The sequence below is a fragment of the Pristis pectinata genome, chromosome 9 (assembly GCF_009764475.1).
Source record: "Pristis pectinata isolate sPriPec2 chromosome 9, sPriPec2.1.pri, whole genome shotgun sequence".
In the NCBI taxonomy this organism is placed as follows: domain Eukaryota; kingdom Metazoa; phylum Chordata; class Chondrichthyes; order Rhinopristiformes; family Pristidae; genus Pristis; species Pristis pectinata.
In genome coordinates, this window is record NC_067413.1 from 27,413,523 (window position 1) to 27,434,612 (window position 21,090).

The 21,090-nt window shown below is 41.5% G+C and overlaps 1 protein-coding gene across 1 annotated transcript in view; it reads left to right on the plus strand.

Annotated features, from left to right (window-relative positions):
- The first annotated feature begins 1,097 nt into the window (after positions 1-1,097).
- Positions 1,098-21,090, plus strand: part of tmie (transmembrane inner ear) — a 39,998-nt gene continuing 20,005 nt past the window's right edge. Inside the window, exon 1 of the mRNA XM_052023473.1 lies at positions 1,098-1,214. Coding sequence (XP_051879433.1) covers positions 1,098-1,214 — 117 coding nt within the window. The remainder of the gene's footprint in view (positions 1,215-21,090) is intronic.

A 21,090-nucleotide genomic window follows, 5' to 3' on the forward strand; every position in this document is an offset into this window, starting at 1 on the left:
GAACTTCAAAGGACCATAGGGCCTGGCCTTAAAAATTGGAGGTTCATTGATCAGGGAATCAGGTGGTCTGGGCTGTGGGAGAATCAACATATCAGTGAATGAGATTGGGGACTCTGGGAATAGGGAAACAAAAGGGTAAGCAATTAATGTATCAGAGGGCCAAGGCCTGAAGGATTGGATGGTCACCGATCAGTGAATTGGAGGCTTGTGGCCATCAGAGGGTTGGGGCTATGTGAGATTGAAAGGTCAGGGACTTGGGGATCACTTTAAGGTCTATCAGGGTGCTGGATGTTTGGTAAGATTGGGACCAAGGGCAAGTGAGGAGTTAGGCAATTGGGGATTGATACCTGGAAGATCAGGTGATGGAAGGGAGTAAGCAGGAGGGTTAAATTGTTCCTGTTTAGCAGGTGGGTGGATGGTTGTTGCTGAGAGAGCATGGTACCAAAAAGAGCATCGCACAAGGAATGACATCACTTAACAAATGTCTGATATAGAAATACCTGCAAAAATCAATGTTCCTCTGATGATGAAATTCTGATTAGAAAGAGTTCCATCATTAAGGATATCAAGTAAAGACGATCAATGGCAGTAAACAGAGTAAACAGGAAAGCCTTGATCTAATTGAACAGGCTTGAGGACTGAAGGGTTTGGTCCTGTTTCCAAGTTCATATGTTCCCCCGCTGTCTGCCTTAGAGCACTTTATGTGAAACAAGACTTAACAGTAAACTACTTCCTGTAATGTTCCCATGTAAATTGCACAGGTTGATGCTAAATATGAATGCAGAGAAAGCAGAAACTTGGTTGTTTTAGTACTAAAGGAATCTGCCGACACTCTTTGCTTTGTTGACTGTTGTTTGCCTACAGACTGTGTGTAAAAGGAGACGCATTTAATTAATTAATGATTTCCCCAAGGTGCAGTGCAGGCCCTGTGTACCGTGGAGCTGAAAAAGGCAGCCGATTCAAGGACAGATGTGAATCCTGTCAACCCAGCTTCAGCTCGTCAATCTCTCAGCTTCTTCACGGTGTGTGTGTGTGTGTCAGTTTGTAGATGTACGCATATCGTAACCGGCTGTGGTTCAAGGGGAGTGTCCGAGGGGATGGCGTGTTCTGAGGACCAGCGCTCCTGCATTTCAGCCCTCAGCATTATCAGCTCCGTCAATGTTTTGCTTTCTCTCTTTATCTCAGCCACATCCTCCCAGTTTTTGGACCCAGACGTGAGTTACCATTTGTTTTCTCTCTGACACCCTAACCTATCCTCTGCACTTCTGTTTTGACTGAGCTGCCTTGATGCTATTGGTTACCACAGGCAGTGCTGTAGCTACCAGCTGAGGCCTGGACACTTGATAAGAAAAGCAAATGTTTGGTACAGAGAAACTCTAGGAGATCATACAGTCTGCACTGCTCAAATATGGGTCAGAAACTCTGTTTCTGCTTTTGCCTCAGCCTGATGCTGCTGCTGAATGTTGCACAGGAGTGTTTATTTTCCTCTCTATTTTTATTGTTTGCCTCATTATTTAAAAGCATTTTAGACCTGGTAGCTTATTGAACTTATTTTTGCACTCCTGGGAAAGAGAGCAGGGGAGAGTGGAAGAACCGGATTTTTTCAGCAGTTTACATCAAATGACAATTAAAACCAGCAAAGGATACGTTAATAAAAATATAATCAAGGTTGATAAACATAAAGAGATTGAAAAGCTTCCAAAACATGAAAGGTTTTGACAATAAATAGTGAAACTTTCCACCAGCAGAAGATTTGGTAAGAAAAGAACCTAAATATAAGGGAATTGGCAAAAAACAGGAGTGAAGAATATTCTATCATATATCTGACTTGTCGAAGATGGAAGGGCTTTGGGGAATCAGGAGTGAGTCACATTATGTGATCAATCCTTCTTTTGCATTATAGTTTATTTGCAGAGAGATGGTAGGTGGAAATTTCAACCAAACACTCAATGTTCCAGCAATTCATGTGCAAGGCATGCAGTAGCCAGCGAGAGCAAGTTTAGTAATCAGGATAGCCAGGGGCACAGTAAAGGCAGGGAAAGGAATACCCAGTTAAACTGCATTTATTATAATGCACAAGGTTTCACAAGTAAGGCAGATGAACTCAGAGCATGGATTGGCTCTGAGGACTGGGATGTTATAGCCATAACAGAAACATGGCTGAGAGAAGGGCAGGACTGGCAGCTCAATATTCCAGGATACAGATGCTACAGGTGTGACAGAGGTACAGGTAAGCAAGGAGGGAGTGTTGTTTTTTTGCTAAGGGAGGACATAACAGTAGTACTTAGAGATGACATTCTTGGGGGATCATCCAGTGAGGCCGTATGGGTAGAACTAAGAAACAAGAAGGGGAAGGTCACTCTAGTGTATTATAGACCCCCCAATAGTCAGCGGGAACTTGAGGAGCAGACGTGTAGGGAAATTGTTCATAGTTGTAAGAATAATAGAGTTGTATAAGTGGGAGATTTTAATTTCCCTGGTATTGACTGGACTACCCAAAGTGTTAAGGGCATGGACGGGGTGGAATTTGTGAAATGTGTCCAAGAAAGTTTCCTGAGTCAATATATAGAGGGCCCTTCTCAGGAGGGTGCAATATTGGACCTTCTCTGAGGGAACGAAGTAGGGCAAGTAACAGAAGTGGCAGTCAGGGAGCACTTTGGCTCTAGTGATCATAATTCTATTAGTTTTAAGATAGTGATGGAAAAGGACAGGACAGGTCCGCAGGTTAGGGTCCTAAAGTGGAGCAGGGCTAATTTTGGGGAAATTAGGCAGGATCTAGCAGAGGTTGATTGGGTGAGCCTGTTTGAAGGGAAAGAAACGAATAGCAAGTGGGAGGCTTTTAAGAGGGCAATATCAAGAGTCCAGGAGCAACATGCTCCTGTTAGGGTGGAGGGTAAATCTGGCAAGTTAAAGGAACCTCAGCTGATGAGGGATATTGAGGTTCAATAGCTATTTAAAGAGTAAAAGGGTGGCTAGGGAGAGAGTGGGTCCCCTTACAGATCAGCAAGGCTGCCTATGTCTCGAGCTGTAGGAGTTGGGCGGGATTTTAACAAATATCTCTCCTCAGTATTTATTGAGGAGAAAATCATGGATGCTCAAGAGATAAGGGAAACTAGCAGAGATGATTTGCAGGAAATTCATATTACCAGGGAGAAGGTATTTGCAGCCTTACAGCGCATTAAGGTGGATAAATCCCCAGCACCTAATCAAGTGCATCCTCCAACTTTGTGGGAGGCTAGAAAAGAAATTGCGGAGGCCCTTGTGGAGATACTTGCTTCATCATTAGCCACTGGTGAATTTCCCGATGACTGGAAGGTGGCTAATGTTGTTCCATTGTTTAAGAAGGGTAGCAAGGACAAGCCAAGGAACTACAGGCCAGTCAGCCTGACATCAGTAGTAGGGAAATTACTGGAGGGAATTCCAAGGAACAGGATCTACCAGCATTTGGATAGACAGAGTCTGATCAGGGGGAGTCAGCATGGCTTTGTGCTTGGAAAGGTGTGCTTGACAAACCTTTTAGAGTTTTTTTGAAGAGGTAACCAAAAAGATAGATGATGGTAGGGCAGTGGATGTTGTCTGTTTGGACTTCAGCAAGGCCTTCGACAAGGTCCCACATGTAGGCTGGTCTGGAAGGTGAGGTCCCATGGAACCCAGGGAGAACTAGTTAAGTGGATTCAAAATTGGCTCAGAGGTAGGAAGCAGAGGGCGGTGGTTGAGGTTCTTTCTCAGAATGGAGGCCAGTAACTAGTGGTGTGACACAGAGTCGGTTTTGGGACCCTTGTTATTCATTATCTATATAAATGATTTGGATGCGAATGCACAAAGCTTGATCAGTAAATTTGTGGATGACAGGAAATTAGGAGGTGTTGCTGATAGTGAAGAAGGTTATTGTAGATTACAGGGGGATCTTGAACAGTTAGGGAAGTGGACCGAGGAGTGGCAAATGGACTTCAATACTGATAAGTGTGAGGTGATGCATTTTGAAAAGTCAAACCAGCATAGGACTTTTCTATGAATGGTAGGGCACTGGGGAGGTAGACAGGGTGGTGAAAAAGGCATTCATGCTGGCCTTCATTGGTCAGGGCATTAAGTATGGGAGTTGGGACATTATTTTGCAGTTGTATAAGTCATTGGTGAGGCTGCACTTGGAGTACCGTGTGCAATTTTGGTTACCCTGTTATAGGATAGATGTGGTTGAACTGGAAAGAGTGCAGAAAAGATTTATGAGGATGTTTCCAGGACTAGAGGGCTTGAGTTATAGGGAGAGGTTGGCCAAGCTAGATCTTTATTCCTTGGAATGTAAGAGAATGAGGGGCAACCTTACAGAAATGTTTAAAATTATGAGAGGCATAGATAATGTGGACAGTAAGAGTCTTCTCCCCAGAGTAGGGGAGTCCAGAACTAAGAGGCACAGATTTAGGTTGAGAAGGAAAAACTTTAAAAGGGACCTGAGGGGCAACTTTTTCACTCAGAGGGTGGTGAGTATATAGAATGAGCTGCCAGAGGAAGTGGTTGAGGCAGGTACAATAGTATCATTTAAGAAGCACTTGAATAGGTATATGAAGGGGCAGGGCTTGGAAGGATATGGGCCAAACGCAGGATATTGGGACTAGCTGGGTGGGCACCGTACTCATTTGGCCAAAGGGCCTGTATCTGTGCTGTATTGCTCTAAGGATTGGGGAAATATGCTTGGCTCTCTCCTAAACCACAATTCTCTTTGTCTCCACTATAGAACAAAACTTCACCCCTCACAGCTTAATGAGATGATTTGTTCTTACACAGTGATCTGTTATGATCTGGCATCCACTGCTTGAACAGATGGCAGAACCAAATTCATCAGTTACTTTCAAAAGGCAGACAAGAGACTACAGATGCTAGAATCTGGAACAACAAACAATCTGCTGGAGGTATTCTACAGATTGAGTAGCATCTGTGGGAGGAAAGGAGTCCTGATGCTGGGTTTTGACCCAAAACGGTGACAATTCCTTTCCTCCTACAGATGCTGCTTGACCCACTGAGTTCCTCCAGCAGAATTTTTGCTGCACTACTTTCAAAAGGAAACTTCTAAAGGACAATAAGGAAAGAGAGTTGATGTGACTATCTGAGAAGCTTTTTCAGTGAGACAGTTCAGGCAAAATGGGCTAAGTGCAATCTAACTGTATTGTCGGGTTTGATGATTTAATGGTTAAGATTTTGCTACTGCTTTGATAACAAAGCTTTGGCTTCTTTGCACTGGCGGTTCAAACAAAAGCAAACTATAAAGATCAGGTATCCCGCGCTTTTGAGTTTCCTGGTTACCCATGTTGGTGCTTTCCTTCAGGATGGAAAAGAATTCCCTGACTATCCTGCCGTAACTGCAATGCATAGTTGTCAATAGTCCTGGATCAGTGGGGTTTCAGGACATATGTATTGCTTCTCCTTATTTTCTGACCACATTTATTGCAGTGCCAGGAAGAGAAAGATATCAGCACCCTAAGTGAGATTTTGGAGTAAGTTGTACAAAGGGCAAAATCATAGTGACAAGCAGCTGGGATGAACGAGGGATTATGTGTGTGGAAGAATGATGATGCAGCAGAAAAACACTAGTTATTTTCATTTTATTCAAGCTGTGATGGACTTTGAGGGGTGAAGTTTTGTTCTATAGCAGAGCCAAGGAGAACTGTGGCTTAGGAGAGAGCCAAGTATATTGCCAGAACATTGAGCTTTGAGTTGAAACTGCCACCTACCACCCCTCTGCAAATAAACCATAGTGCATAAAAAGGAGTGATTGTACTGTGTGACTCACTCCTGATTCCCCAAAGCCTTTCCACCTTCCACACGTTGGATGTATGACAGAATATTCTTCCCTTGCCTGGATTAGTGCAGCTCTGACACTCAAGAACATCAGACTGAGCAAGATGTTTGGCACTCAGTCCATCACCCAAATATTCATTCCCCCAGCATTGGCGCACCATGGCTGCAATCTGCATCATCTAAAAAATAAACTGCAGTTACTTGCCCAGGTTACTCCAATAGCCCTTTGCAAACCCACAACCTCTACCACCAACCACAAAGACAGCAGTGTATGGGAACACCACCATCTGCAGGTTCCTCACCAGGTTGCACACTATCCTGACTTAGAAATATAATACCATTCCTAAATTTTGGAACTCTCTACCTGACAGGATTGTGCAAGTACCTTCACTTGAGGGACTGCAGTGGTTCAAAAAGCCAGCTCATCACCACTTTCTCAAGGGCAGTTGGGGATGGGCAATAAAAGCTGGCATTGGAAGCATCACCCACTAACAGTAAATGAATTATAAAGAGGTATTGTTCATAACCTTCTTTACTGACTCATAGTCATAAGTCTATGTTTGTAATAAGTATTTTGGATGTCAAGCTTTGAATTTAAATGGACCGTGTGAATTGCCTGCATATTTTACACATGGGCAAAGTATATGGTGTCAATGGGTAGGAACATGTGAAAAACGTGGAGCTGTAACACAGTAGCTCTACCAGCTACAAAACTGTTCCACCGTGCTACCCATTCTTTGTGGCTTTATGCTCCTATCCCTGTGATCTTTCCCATTCTTACAAATCTCCAATACTTCTGTATTTCCTCATTTCTTGCCTTGTCTTCGTCTGTGGTTTCTGGTTGGCTACAGTTTCCTCTTGATGGATTCCAGATTCTGGAAGTACCACTGCTATCTCGTCTGCCTTCCAGTTTGTCTTTCCTTAAGATGCTTCTTATTACCTACCTCTTTGACCAGGCTTTTGCTGACCTATTCTAATATCACATTATGTGGTTTAATATCAAATGGTGTTTGATGATGTTCTTCTGAAGCGCTTTGAGATTTTCTACCTTTTAAAGGCAGTATAATGCGTTTTACTATTTTAAGGCCACATGATACTGAACTAGTAAATCAGAAGCCCAGATTAATAGAAATTAAAGACTGTTTAAAATCCAAGGAAGAGGCTTATAAAGTGTCCAGAAATAAAAGTAGGGCTGAGGATTGGGAGCATTTTAGATTTCAGCAAAAGAGGACAGAGAACCTGATTAAAGAAAGAGTAGATAGAATATGAGAATAAATTAGTAAGAAACATAAACATGGACTTTAAGATTTCTATAGTTATGTAGAAAGGGAAAGAAGAGTACGGCAATTATGGGTCTCTAATGGGAAGTGATGTGAGAATTTATAACAGGCAATAAGGAAATGGCAGGGAAAGTAAACAATTACCTTCTGTCTTTCTTCGTGGCAGAAACACAATAAAGCCACTGCAAGTTTCAGAGAGCTAAGGATCCAGTGAAAATGAGGGACTGAAGTATGTTGTGGTTAAAAATTAGTATGAGAAGTTAGTGAAACCAAAAGCCAACAAATCACAAGCAAGAATATCAAGAGAGGTGGTTATAGAGCTAGTGGGCACTCTGGGTATCACCCTTCAAAATTATATAGATTCTGGATTTGTTCCTGAAAGATTAGAGAGTAACAGATATGACTCTACTACTGAATAAAGAACGATGGAAGAAAGTCAAGCCTAACCTCAGTAGTAAGGAAAATTCTGGAATCTATAATGAAGGATGTAATAAAAAAACATAATAACACATTGAGAAAAATAATAGAATTGAGCAGAGTTAATATAGATTTATGAAATGAAGATCCTATTGGACTGATCTCCTGGAGGTTTTTGTGAATATGACTACTATAATTCGCACCAGTGGATGTGGTGTATTTGGATTTTCAGACGACTTTGGAATAAGGTCCCAAAGAGGAAGTTGTCGACAAGGTTAAAACACATGGAGTTAAGGATAAAACACTGAGCAGAGTGAGAAATGGTTATCGAACAGAAAGCAAAAATCAGTGGAGTAGCAATGCACTGGGCCCCGGCCACACATGATCTATGTCAGTAACTTGACTGAGGGAACCAAATGTTATATTTCCAAGTTTGCCAATGATACAGCAGTTGGATTAGAACAAGGGTGGTCTGATTAGTGAATTTGCAGACAACATGATAATTGGTTGAGTCATAGAGAGCAAAGAAGGTTGTCTGAGGATACGGCTTGACGTAGATCATCTGGAAGGTTGGGTGGAACAGTGGCAGATGGAATTTAATCCAGGCAGGTGTGAGGTAATGCACATTGGGAAGTCAAATTATGGTAGGACAAAAGAGTAAGTGCAGGGACCTTAAGAGCATTGATGTACAGAGAGAGAAACAAAGGACTGCGGATGCTGGAATCTTAATAAAAACAATGATGCTGCAGGAACTGAGCAGGCCAGGCAGCATCCGTGGAGAAAGGCAGGTGGTCAACGTTTTGGGTCAGGACCCTTCTTCAGGACTGAAGATAGGAAAAGGGGAAGCACAATATATAGGAGGGAAAAGCAGAGCAGTGATAGGTGGACTAAAGAAGGGAGGAGGGGTGGGCACAGGGTGGTGATAGGCAGATACAGGTAAGAGATAGTGATAGGCAGGTAGAGAGGAGGAGGGGAGAGCAGATCCACCAGGGGATCTGCTCTCCCCTCCTCTCCCGCACTGCGGAACGTACAGAGAGACTTTGGGGTGCAAGTCCCTAGCTCCATAAAAGTGGTGACACAGATGGATAGGGTAGCAAAAAAGACAATTGGTGTGCTTGCCTTCCTAGGCCGAGACATTGAGTATGATTTGGGATGTCATGTTATTGCTGTACAAAACAATGGTTAGACCACATTTAGAGCATTGTGTACAGTGCTGGTTACCACACTACTGGAAGGATTTGGTAGCAACAGAGAGAGTGCAGAAGAGGTTCACCAGGTTGCCTGGAATGATGGGCTATAGTTATAAGGAGAGATTAGGTAGGCTGGTTTTATTCTCATTGGAATGTAGGAGACAGGGGGGTGACCATATAGAGTTTTATAAAATTATGAGGGGCATAGATAGGATAGATAGTCAGAGTATTTTTCCCAGGCCAGGGAAGTCTAGAACTAGTGGGCACAGGTTTAATGTGAGAGGGGAGAAATTTAAAGGAGATCTGAGGGGTAAGTTTTTCATGCAGAGGGTGATGAATCTTTGGAATGAGCTGCCCGAGGAGATGGTAGAAGCAGATACACTTACAATGTTTAAAAGGCATTTGGGTAGGTATTTGGATAGGAGGGGCAAAGAGGGACATGGGCCTAATGCAGGGAAATGGGATTAGTGCAGATAGGCATCAGGTTGGCATGAGTGAGGTGAGCCAAATGGGATTATTTCTCTGCTGTATGTTTCTGTGATCCTATGATTTTTAAAACTAGTTGGAATTGTGATGAGAGAATAGGATGTAAAGAGGCTTCAAGGGTGTGTTAACAAGTTAGTTGAGTGGGTGAGAACAGAACAGATGAAATAATGTGATGTTATCCCCTTTGATCCCAGGGCGACAATAGCTAACACGAGGGGGCATAATTTTAAGGTGACTGGAGGAAGATATAAGGGGGATGTCAGGGGTAAGTTCTTTACACAGAGAGTGGTGGGTGCGTGGAACTCACTGCCGGCAGAGGTTGTGGGGGCAGATACATTAGGGACATTTAAGAGACTCTTAGATAGACACATGAATGATGGAGAAATGGAGGGGCTATGTGGGAGGAAAGGGTTAGATAGACCTTAGAGTAGCATAATATGTTGGCACAACATTGTGGGCTGAAAGGCCTGTACTGTGCTGTAATGTTCTATGTTCTATAACAGAAAAAGAGAGTGTTTTAAAAAAGTTGAGTGCCAGGGTAATGTTGATGTTCAAAGAGACTTTGGTGTCCTTGAACACAATCACTGAAGGCCAGCATGGAGTTGCAGCAAAGGATTAGGAAAGCAAGTGATGTGGTGGCCTTTATTAGGACAGGATTTGAGTACAAGAATAAAGATGTCTTACTGCAATTATATAAGGCTTTGACACCACCTGGCGTATTGTGTTCAGTTTTGGTCTCCTTACCTATGAAAGGATATACTTGCCATAAAGAGAGTACAATGAAGAATCACTCATCTTTTTCCAGGGATGATGGGTTTTCCATATGAGGAAAGATTGTGTATACTTGGCATATATGCTCTAGAGTTTAGAAAAAAGACAGGAGCTCTCATTGAAGCTGACAAAATTTTTTCTGGATGTAAGTAGGATGGTTCCCCTGACTGAGGAGTCTGGAACGAGGAGTCACAGACAAAGGATAGGATGCTTTGATTAAGATGAGGAGGAATTACTCCACTCAGAACTCTCTACTTCAGAGGGACATGAGACACTGGCATTTAGTTCATTCAAAACAGAGATCAATTGTTATTAATGGATTCAAGAAATATGGGCATAGTATAGAAAAATAATGTTGAGGTAGAAGATCAGCCATGATCTTTATGAATAATTAGCAGGCTCAAAGGACCAGACTTCCTATTCCTGCTTCTATTTCTTAGAGTCATAGAGTACTACAGCACAGAAACTGAATGTTTGGCCCATCTATTTCTGCCTAGTCCCATCTACCTGTACCTGGACCATATCTCTCCAAACCCCTCCCATCCACGTACCTATCCAAACCTCTCTTAAATGTTACAATTGAATCCACATCTACCACTTCCGCTGGCAGCTCGTTCCACACTCGCATCATCCACTGAGTGAAGAAGTTCCCCCTTAGATTCCCCTTATATACTTCACCCTTCACCCTAAACCTATGTCCTATAGTTCTAGTCTCACCCAACCTTAGGAGAAAAAGCCTGTATGCTTATTCACCCTATCTGTATCCCTCATAGTTTGTATACCACCAAGACAGTTCAGGATTCTGAATTCAATTTAAAATACTTAGGACCAAAGTAATGATTGTTGTGAAAGCCCAACTAATGTCCTTTGGAGACAGTGACCTGCCTTCCTTACCCAGCCTATACTTCATATCATTTCAGTCTTAAGGCAATCAGGTTACCTTTTATCTGCTCTCTGCAGCAGCTGAGCGAGCCTCTCATTTGTATCAAGTTATTAATAGTGATTCAGGAAGAAGGCTCACCACCCCATTTAGAAATGGGCAACAAATGCCCACCTTAGCAACAATTCCAAGAATGAATAATATTTGACCAAAAATTCTAAGCAAAGAAGACTAAAACAATTTGCAAACCACATAAATGAACAGAATAAAAGAAACTTCCAGTAAAGTAACTGATCTCATAGTAATGTGATGACAATGAAAGTAAAAAGGACAGATGGCTCCTAAATTTTTTTTTAGAGTGGTTCTCTCTACACTTGGGCTGGCACCTTTGAGTGAGTCACTGATGGTTTTGATATCGTTCTGATTGCATTGTAAAAAGACGTAACTTCCAAATAATTGTTCAAAAAGAGCAACCTGATTCCCTTGAAGTGACCAAAGTGATGGATGTAATTTTACTTAACAAAAATAATTAACAATTGTCTCCAATTCTTAGTCATTGTAAACAAAAAGCAACCAAAAACTCGCAGATGCCAGAAATCTGAAATAAAAACAGAAAGTGCTGGTGAAAGTCAGGCAGCATGTGTGGTGAAGGGATCAAACTTAGTCATTCAGGTTGATGACCTTTCATCAGAACTAGGTTGCTGAACTTCAGTTTATGCAGGTGAACCCACCTACCTTTGTATCATCAGCAAATTCCACTACAGTACACTGGGTCCCTTTATGTAAATCAGTAATATAAGTAGCTGTGTTACCTCCAACACCATGTATTCTTTTCATGTGCATAACCTTATTGAATACCTGCTGGAAATGCATGACATATACTTGTTCCTCTTTATCCACCTGTTACATCCCCAAAGAAGTCTAGCAAGTTTGTCAAATCTTGCATAAAACTATGTTAACTCTGCTTGATAGCTTTGATTGTCCTGCTATTGTTTTCTTAATAATGGATTCCTGCATTTTCCCAGTGACAGATGTTAGGCTAACCGGCCTATAGTTTCCAGCTTTCTATCTCTATCCTTTCTTGAAATGCCATTACATTTGCAGAATCTAAGGAGAGTTGGTAGATTACACCCAATGTATGCACTGTCTCTGCAGCCACTTCCTCTAAGGCCCTACAATGCAAGTCATCAGAGCCAGCAGACATGTCGGCCTTTAGCCACATTACTTTGCCTAGTCAATTTTTCCAGTGATTGTTTTAAGTTTCTTCCTTCCAAAAGAACCTGATTTTCTATAATTAGGATTATTTTCTGTTCTCCAACATGAGCATTGATCCAAAATAATTATTTAGGGTCTCTGCCATTTCCCCATTTCTCATAATTAATTCCCCATTCGCATCCTCTGAGTGACCAACTTGATCGACAGTCTTTCTTTATAAATACCAATAATAGCTCTTATTGCCTGTTTTCATATGAGTTGTTAATTTACTCTCATTCTCGGTCTTTTTCCTCATAGTTTTTTAGTTGTCCTTTGCTGATTTCTAAAATGTTTTCAATCCTCTGGCCTACTACTGATCTGTGTAACCTCATTTCCTTTTTCTTTCAGTTTAATACCATCCTTAATTTCCTTGGTTATCCACAAATGATCCATCCTTATCAAAGAGCCTTTCTTTCTCCTATTTTGAAATTGATGAAACATTTCCTTAAATGTTCACCATTGTGGATCTACCATCCTACCCTTTAATCTATTTTCCAAGTTGCTTTTGTCAACTCATATCATAGTAATTGCTTTTATTTAAGCTTAGGGCACCAGTTTAAGACCCAAGGTTACTCACCCTGAAATTGAATTTGAAATTCTACCATGCCACGATCACTCTTTCCCAGAGAACCTTTCCCATAAATTCCTTAACTAATCATTTACCACAACACAGTGCCAGATTGCTGGTGCCCCTGCCTCACCTCTCCCTCTCACCTCTTTATAATGGCCATCTCCCCTCTACATTCTCAGTCCTGATGCAAGGGTTGAACCTGAGACGTCAACCATCCTATGCCTCCACAGATGCTGCCTGACCCACTAAGTTCCTCCAGCAGTTTGTCCTTTGTTCCACATTACAGCATTTGCAGTCTCTTGTGTCTCCAGATTAGCCTGGTTGGTTCCTCAACATATTGCCCTAAGAAATCATTCCAGATAAAAACTATGTACTCCTCCTCAAGGCTACCCATGCCAATTTGATTTGTCTAGTCCTTATGATGATCAAAATCACACAGGAGCATTGCAGAACCTTTCTTACAAACTCCCATCCTTTCTTAATTTATACCCTGTCCTACACTTTAGTTACTATTAGCAGGGGAATCTACTAATACCTCCTGTGACTTCATATCCACATTATTTTATATCTCCATCCAAACAAGATTTAAAAACAGCAGGAACAGAGGCCCCAGATGTATTTTAGAAAGAACACAGGCCCTGTGAGTTTAAACACAATAGAAATAGGGGATCCAAGAGTTTAAACACAGTGGGAAAAGAGGCCCTGAGAGTTTGAAAACAGTGGGAGCAGAAACCCTGAGAGTTTAAACACAGCAGGAAGAGAGGTCCCAAGAGTTTAAACACAGGGGGAACAGAGGCCCTGAGAGTTTAAACACAGTGGGAACAAAGATTCTGAGAGTTTAAACACAGTGGCAACAGAGGAGCTGAAGGTTTGAACACAGCAAGAACAGAGCTCTGGGAGTTTAAACACAGCAGGAAGAGACATCCAAAGAGTTTAAACACAGCAGGAGCAAATACCCTGAGAGTTTAAACACAGCCCTGAAGATTTAAACAGAGCACCAACAGAGGCCTGAGAGTTTAAATGTGATGGGAACAGAGAATGCATGAGTTTAAACACAGTGCAGATCGAGCAGTGGTTTGAAAGTCTCTTGTCAGAGTTCATGATTGAAGTAGGCAGAACATGGGTCACAGATTGGTGAGTAGCTGGTAAACAATCTCTGCTTTATAAATTATAAACTGTAAAGTTAGGGAATGATATGGCAGCTCAGGAGAGTACAATGAACATCATGTGCCATGTGGGAAAGTTGTAGACAGCTTCAGTGACCAAGACAACCACGTGAGCAGGAAGTGTCTCCAGCTGCAGTAGCTTAAACTCTGGCTTTCATGACTGGATTTACTGTAGTTCATTCACAAGGCGGAGAATTTCATGGATAGCGCAGTTAAAAAAGTGGTCACACAGCAGGTTAAGAATGTGCAGGCAGAGAGGGAGTGGGTTACTGCCAGGCAGAACTGGAGAAGTAGGCAGGTGGTGCAGGAGCCCACTGAGACCATCTTGCTCCCTTTGAGTATAGACGAGGGCAATGGTTCCTCAGGGGAGTGCAGCCAGAGTCAGGACTATGGCAACACAAATGACTCAGTGGGACAGGACAGGCGGAAGAAAAGAGCAATATTGATAGGGGATTCAATAAGTAGGGATGTCTATAAGGCTGATAGGTTGCAGCTCAATTGGAACAGGGTCATGGGGTGGTGGGGGAAGCAGCATTTGCTTGTTCTGTTGTAGTGGGTTCAAAGGAGCTTGGCAGGGAGAAAAGGTCCTGAGGGACAATCAGAAAACTAAACGGGGAATAGACAGGGGAGATGGGGAGGGCTTATCCATCTTTATCCTGCCCACACTCAACAAACACTTTCCAGAATGGTGCAAGGGTTACCAGACAGTGCTCAACAGATAGTACACAGAGGCGGAATTTTATCCTCCCTCCCAACACTGTGATGAGGTTGGGATTTATTTTTATATTGAATGGCATACTATAGGGATCAATCCTCTACTGTCAGTACCTCTTCCACCCACCAGATTCCCTTCTCTGTTGTCTGCCTGAGGATAACAGTGAGAGGCTAACCCATGGTACACCATTGTATCAACTAAAAGTAGAAGCTTGGTGAGACTTTTATTCATCATGCTGAACCTTAGCTTTTCTGTCTCAACTCAGTAAATCAGAAATTACTTGTGTGTCTGTCATGAAATTGCCAATAAATTTAAAAACCAGATTCAAATGGCCAATAACCTGCTGAGACAAAGACCATCCGAGCAGCTGGAAGGCAGATATCATTAAGATAATACAAAATGGTCTGACATTTCCTTTATAATTAGCTCCTATTGCAACCAATGTGATAAGAAAACTTTGCTATAAAGAGTGGATAAGAGAATCATAAATCAGTATAAGAAAATGAGGATCAAAAATAATGAAGATACATTCAACTGTTCATATTGTTTAGTCATCAGCACAGTCAGAAACGTAATGGCTCAAACTTTGCTGCCACTGGTGAGTTCCTTGCACTCATGGAAGAATTATGGACTTATCACTTGTATATCCCCAATGCTGACCTACTGGCTTGTGCTATGCTGACCAGTCCCTGCCCACAGGATGGTTGAGAAATCTTTAAAGCAACCCACTCAGATTTTCATAGAATTCATAGTGCAGGCAGATGCCATTTGGCCCATTAAGTTCTTTCCAGCTCTTTATAATCTCATTCCTACTTCTTTTGGAATGGACCTACAAATTACTTTCCCTGAAACACACATCCAATTACCTTTTATAAGTCTGTGGTTTCAACACCTTTACAGGGCAGTAAGTTCCAGATCAAATCCACTTTCTGCACAAATAATTCCCTTACATTCCCCTTATCAATTGCCCATCATTTTGGACATGTCGTCTGGTCATTAAACCACCTGGTAATGGGAGCAGCTGCTCTCTATTTACCCCATATATATTATCAAGCTGTTGTTCATCTCTATCAAATCTTCTCTCAGTCTTGTTTGCTCCATAGAGAACAGCCCCATCTTCAGCTCTCTGATCTTGTAGCTGAAATCCTTTACCTCTGGAACTATGCTCTAGAACACCAAAATATGTCATTTGCTCTGTGACTGGATTCCATATGGAGACTCTATATTTCCTCAGATTTGTATTCTCGGGTTATTGTCACTTCCACCACTGTAAGCATTCTATCAAGAATATTTCAGATTTTGAACAGCTCACAAATCTTCTCTGAAACTTAGGCTGCAGATTCTTTCTTTTCCTGCCTTCAAGGTCTGTGACACACTGAAATAATAAAATAAGTCATATTACATCTTTGATCTTCAAATATATAAATGCTCTCTGTAACATTTTTTCTTCTTTTTGAACTCCTCTTTACAGCCTGGATTCCTTTCTTAATAGATTTTGATACCTTGCCTCCTTTTCTATTTATTCATTCTCTTCTGTCTTGATACACTTCTTTTCCGTCCTCATCTAGTTTGCATCCAGATTTCAGTCCATGCATTCTCAAAGTGTCATAGAATCATACTGCATAGAAACAGGCCCCTCAGCCCATTGTATCCATGCTGACTATTAAGTACCCATCTGTACTAATCGCACTTACCAGCATGTGATCCATAGCCTTCCACGCCTTGGTGTTTCAAGTGTAGAGTCATACAGCCATAAAGTTGTAGACCACAGAAACAGCCTCAATGGTGACCATTGCACCCATCTATTCTAATTCCATTTACTTACATGAGTGCTTGGATACTTTTTCCGGATCTCTTGGCACGGTAGCGTAGCAGTTAGCGCGATGCTATTACAGTGCCAGCCATTGGGGTCCGATTCCAGTCGCTGTCTGTAAGGAGTTTGTATGTTTTCCCATGTCTGCGTGGGTTTCCTCCAGGTGCTCCGGTTTCCTCCCACATTCTAAAGATGTACGGGTAGGTTAATTTGGGCTTAAAATGGGCTGCGCAGACTCGTTGGGCCAGAAGGGCCTGTTATAACGCAGTAAATAAAATTTCTAAAAAAATTTAATTTTAAAATAATTACTTCAGTTTATTTTCCACACTTAGTGTATTATCACCTGTTTTATCAATCCCGTTCCATGCTGCATAGATACATTCATTCATCCCTACCTATACTTAAGTCTTATTCCTATTTATAACTCGGCCATTTTATTTCATTTATTTACACCAATTCCCATCACTCATTTGTCTTTGCATTTATTTATCCTCATCCATTTCTCCCTCCTCCAGATTGACCCTTATTGGTTTTGATATCTTAGCCTCAAACACTCCAGATTAATTACTTTCACTTTGAAATCTAATAGCACCAGTAAATTCATGTCAAAGGGACAGGGAGTGGTGGCCATCAAACATGTTGTTGGTTGCGACTGTGTCCGGTGCACGGAGGACCCAGAAGGAAAATCACAGACTGCCTCCTATTTCCCCATTCACTCACTGTGACACTGTAAAGATGTGCCTGTCTTTCTTGGCCACTTCTTGCAGGCTTACAATTTCTTGCACTTCTGCTTCTATTGCCTTTCTGTTGTTGGGAATCGAGTTCTACTTCATGTGCTCATAAGCCTCTGCACAGGACTGCTTATCATCCATTGAGTTGAGGTATTGCGGAAGGGTGAAACGCTCAAACAGCGTAATGACTGTGAATTAGCCTTCTTCAGCAGTTCCTTGTCCTTTTCAGCCTTTCAGTTGCTCTGAGAAGGTGACACAATGATATCTAATGATTAAACTGTCAGTCCTTTGGAAGCCTCACAAAGTCTGCTGTGAACTGTGGTCTGTACCTTAGAGACCACAGATCTTGCAAACTTTGAGTTTGCGAATGACCGTTGATGATGAGTGGTTGATTTTCTGAATGGGTTAACTCTCAGATATTTGAAATATTTCTAGTTATATTTTCCCCTCTGGGTGAAGCAGACTTGGCTTGACTTTTACCCAGGGGATAACTGGGTCTTGGTAGGAGTGACATGTTCCCTTTGCTGGTTCTTTTCTAGGGATCTTTGGCTCTCAAATTTTTGCATTCAGTCACTGATCTCCATGTTTATTACAGGCCTGTTGATAATTTCTCCCTGCTCCTGGTTGTATGTAAATAACTGTTAAATATCAACTGTTTTATTTCCAGGCAGGTTGCAATATGTGATAGTTCATCTAATTGATCCCTGGGTCTCATTTGAAGGCTTTATGGTACAGTACAATTCCTTTTCTTTGTGACCAGTGAGATGCAGGACCATCTTTATTTTCTCATATTCAGCTTTATCTGCCATAGCCAGCTCATTGTACAATGTAAATCCTTCCTTCCACGCTCTGTATTCATAGGCAGAAAATCCACTGTCTTGGCAGATTTATTCATTCCATTGTGCGCTCTCTCATTAAATCATGCAACTTGCTGTCTCTCAGTAAACATCCAGATTGGGGGAGGGCATGGGAGGGTTGTGGGTGGGTATCAACCCCTGGCTTTTGCTCTTTACTCAGGCACTGCATCTAAGTACAATAATTTCATCAAATATCACTGCAAATACCATGAATCAGCTTCTCCCTTATTGGAAGTAGTCAGTGATATAAACATATGGCAAAGTCCTTTATTCAAAACAAAAGCTTACAGAGCCAACTGACATTCATAAAGTTGCTTTCTTTACAACAGACTCGTTCTGGAGCTTTCTTTTCTCAAACTGTGTTGCATCACAAGAAGTAGTTAGTCACTTGAAACAATCCTTAAAGGAATGACATCATTAAAAAAATGTTCTTGTCCACAGACCAATATTCCCACCAGAATTGTAAGCAAACCCAGTTCGACCACAGACTGAGTACTGCATATAATTCTGGTCACCACATTACAGGAAACGAATGATTGGACTGGGGAAGGTGCAGAGGAAGAGATTTACAAGGAAGGTGCAAGAATTGGAAACTTGTAGCTATGAGGAAAGATTTGATAAGATAGGGTTATTTTCTTTGGAACGGAGGACTTTGGAACTTTCTTTGCAATTGAGGCAAGGACGTCACCTCTGATACTTCTCAGCAATCTGTGTGTGTCGTCATAAAGAATGTCATTAAGGGGGTCTTGAATCTGTGACCTTCTGTGTGAGAAACATATTAGAACCTGCCTGATACTCAGGTCAATCAACAGGTAGCTGGACCAATTAAATCACTGAAATTCTCTCTGTGAAGAATGCCCTAAATAACAGTTTAAGAGAAGAGCACTAATTCAACTAAATGAATATCAAAAATCTGCAGATGCTGGAAATCTTTAATAAAAAGTTAGGAGAACTCAGCAGGTCAGGGAGCATCTGCGGAATGAGAAACAGATAAAGCTTCAGTTCCGGGACCTTTCATCAGAACTGAGAAAGAAAACAAATTAATTTTTAATCGCAGAGAAACTTTTGGAATGGATGAGTAGAACAAAGTGAACAGGGTGAGACCAAATTATTTACTGCAGCAGGTAAGTAGAGATTATGCTTCTTTGTGTAATGTTTTCTGAACAGTAGGTCTGTAGAGCATGCCCAACAGGCTAGATTATAAAAACAGAAAAAGAAAAAACAGAATCAAAACAGCAGAAATGGCCAATTCTGACACTGACAAAAAGAAAGTAGAGTTACATAAAGTTTGAGAGTTCTATATTGCATCCTGAAGGCTGCAGTGTGCTCAGACAGAAGATAAGGAGTTGTTCCTCAAGGTTGTGTTGAGCTTTGTTGTAGCAGCCTTAATTCAAGATTTAACTGTCAGCAACTGTCAGGATATACTACTATCTGGTGAAGCAAGATTCACTCTGTGGTATCGTAATAAGGTCTTGCTGAGGCCACACCTAATGTATGATGTACAAGTTTACTCTCCTTACCTAAAAAAATGAATACGTTAGCTATATTGAGAGTGCTCTCAAAATTCACCAGAATTCTGGGATGCCAGGTGTGTCAGTGGAGGAGTTATTGAGTAGACTAGGCTTCTATTCTTCAGAGCTTAGAAGAATGAAAGGTGACCTCATTGAAACATACATAATTCTTGGAGGTCCCAACAAGGTAGATATTGGAAGGACATTTCTCCTGGCTGAGAGTCCAGAAGTAAAGGTCACAGATGAAAAACATTATGATGCTGGAAGAACTCAGCAGGCCAGGCAGCAACCATGGAGAAAAGCAGGAGGTCAATGTTTTGGGTAAGGACCCTTCTTCAGGACTGATTCAGTGGTGAAGAAGGGTCCTGACCCAAAATATTGACTGCCTGCTTTTCTCCACGGTTGCTGCCTGGCCTGCTGAGTTCCTCCAGCATCATAGTGTTTTTCATCTAGATTCCAGCATCTGCAGTCCTTTGTTTCTCTAGTAAAGGTCACAGACTTGGAATGAGATGAAGAGAAGCTTTTTCACTCAAAGTTGATGAATCTCTGAACTTCTTCACCAGAAGGTGTGGAGGGTCAATCATTCATTGTATTCAAAACTGAGATTCATAAATTTCTGGATAATAGATGAATCAAAGGTTGTGGGGATAGGTCAAGATTATACATCAGTAGAGGACCACCCATGACCTTATTGAATGTCAGAGCACTTGAACGTCAAATAGCCTACCCCTGCTCCTATCCCTTATGTTGTTATGACCAGTACAGAATTAAATCTAGTCTTCTTATAAAAGCTTTACCTAAAATACATTGGTTTCTGTTTGCCAGAGAATTAGGTTGGTAAGGCTGGGGGTTGTTAGCAGGTGGAGATATGAGGCAAGTAGGATTGTATCTGTGAATTAATTGAGACCTGGAGCAAAATAGTAACAGATGAAAAATGTGAATGTAGAAATTTCAAGTAAACCAGCAGAAAATGCTGGAAATCCAGATCAGGCCAAATACATTTTTAACAAAAAGGTCGCTAAAACACCTCACATTACCACTAACCTTCTCTAAATGTTTTTCCAATTTCTAACTTTAACCCTAGCCTTTACCCTACCACTAGCTCTACCCAGTTTTTACCATAACTCTCTACCAATACCCCAAATCCTAACACCAACTTTACGCTGATTCTAACATTATCCATATAGCACTGCTTTTAAACTCAATACAGGCATTATTCTTTCTCTAACCAATTCTAAATTAGTCATAACTTAATCAAAGCACTAACCAAAATGTAAACAAATCACCAGCTTTGACCTAATCCAAATTAATGTCAAGGGGTCAAAGATAATGGCACCTTCCTCTCAATATTTAGCTGATGTAAAATTCTGTTCCTACACTACCAACTTTAATGTACTTAACTTCTTTATTATGACACAGAGAGGGGCCATTGATCCCATTAGGTCCATACAGGCGCCCAGCAAAATAATCCCATTATTCCCATTCCCCCTCCTTATTTCCCTGTACCCCTGCAATCTTTTCTCTCTCACATGCCCATCAACTCCCCTTAGATTATTTTGCCACTTACCTGCAAAGGGGTAATTTACAGTACCCAATAAACATCCCTGCTCAACTTTGATCAAGTGTGGAAACCCAAAGGTGTCAGTGAGATGGCA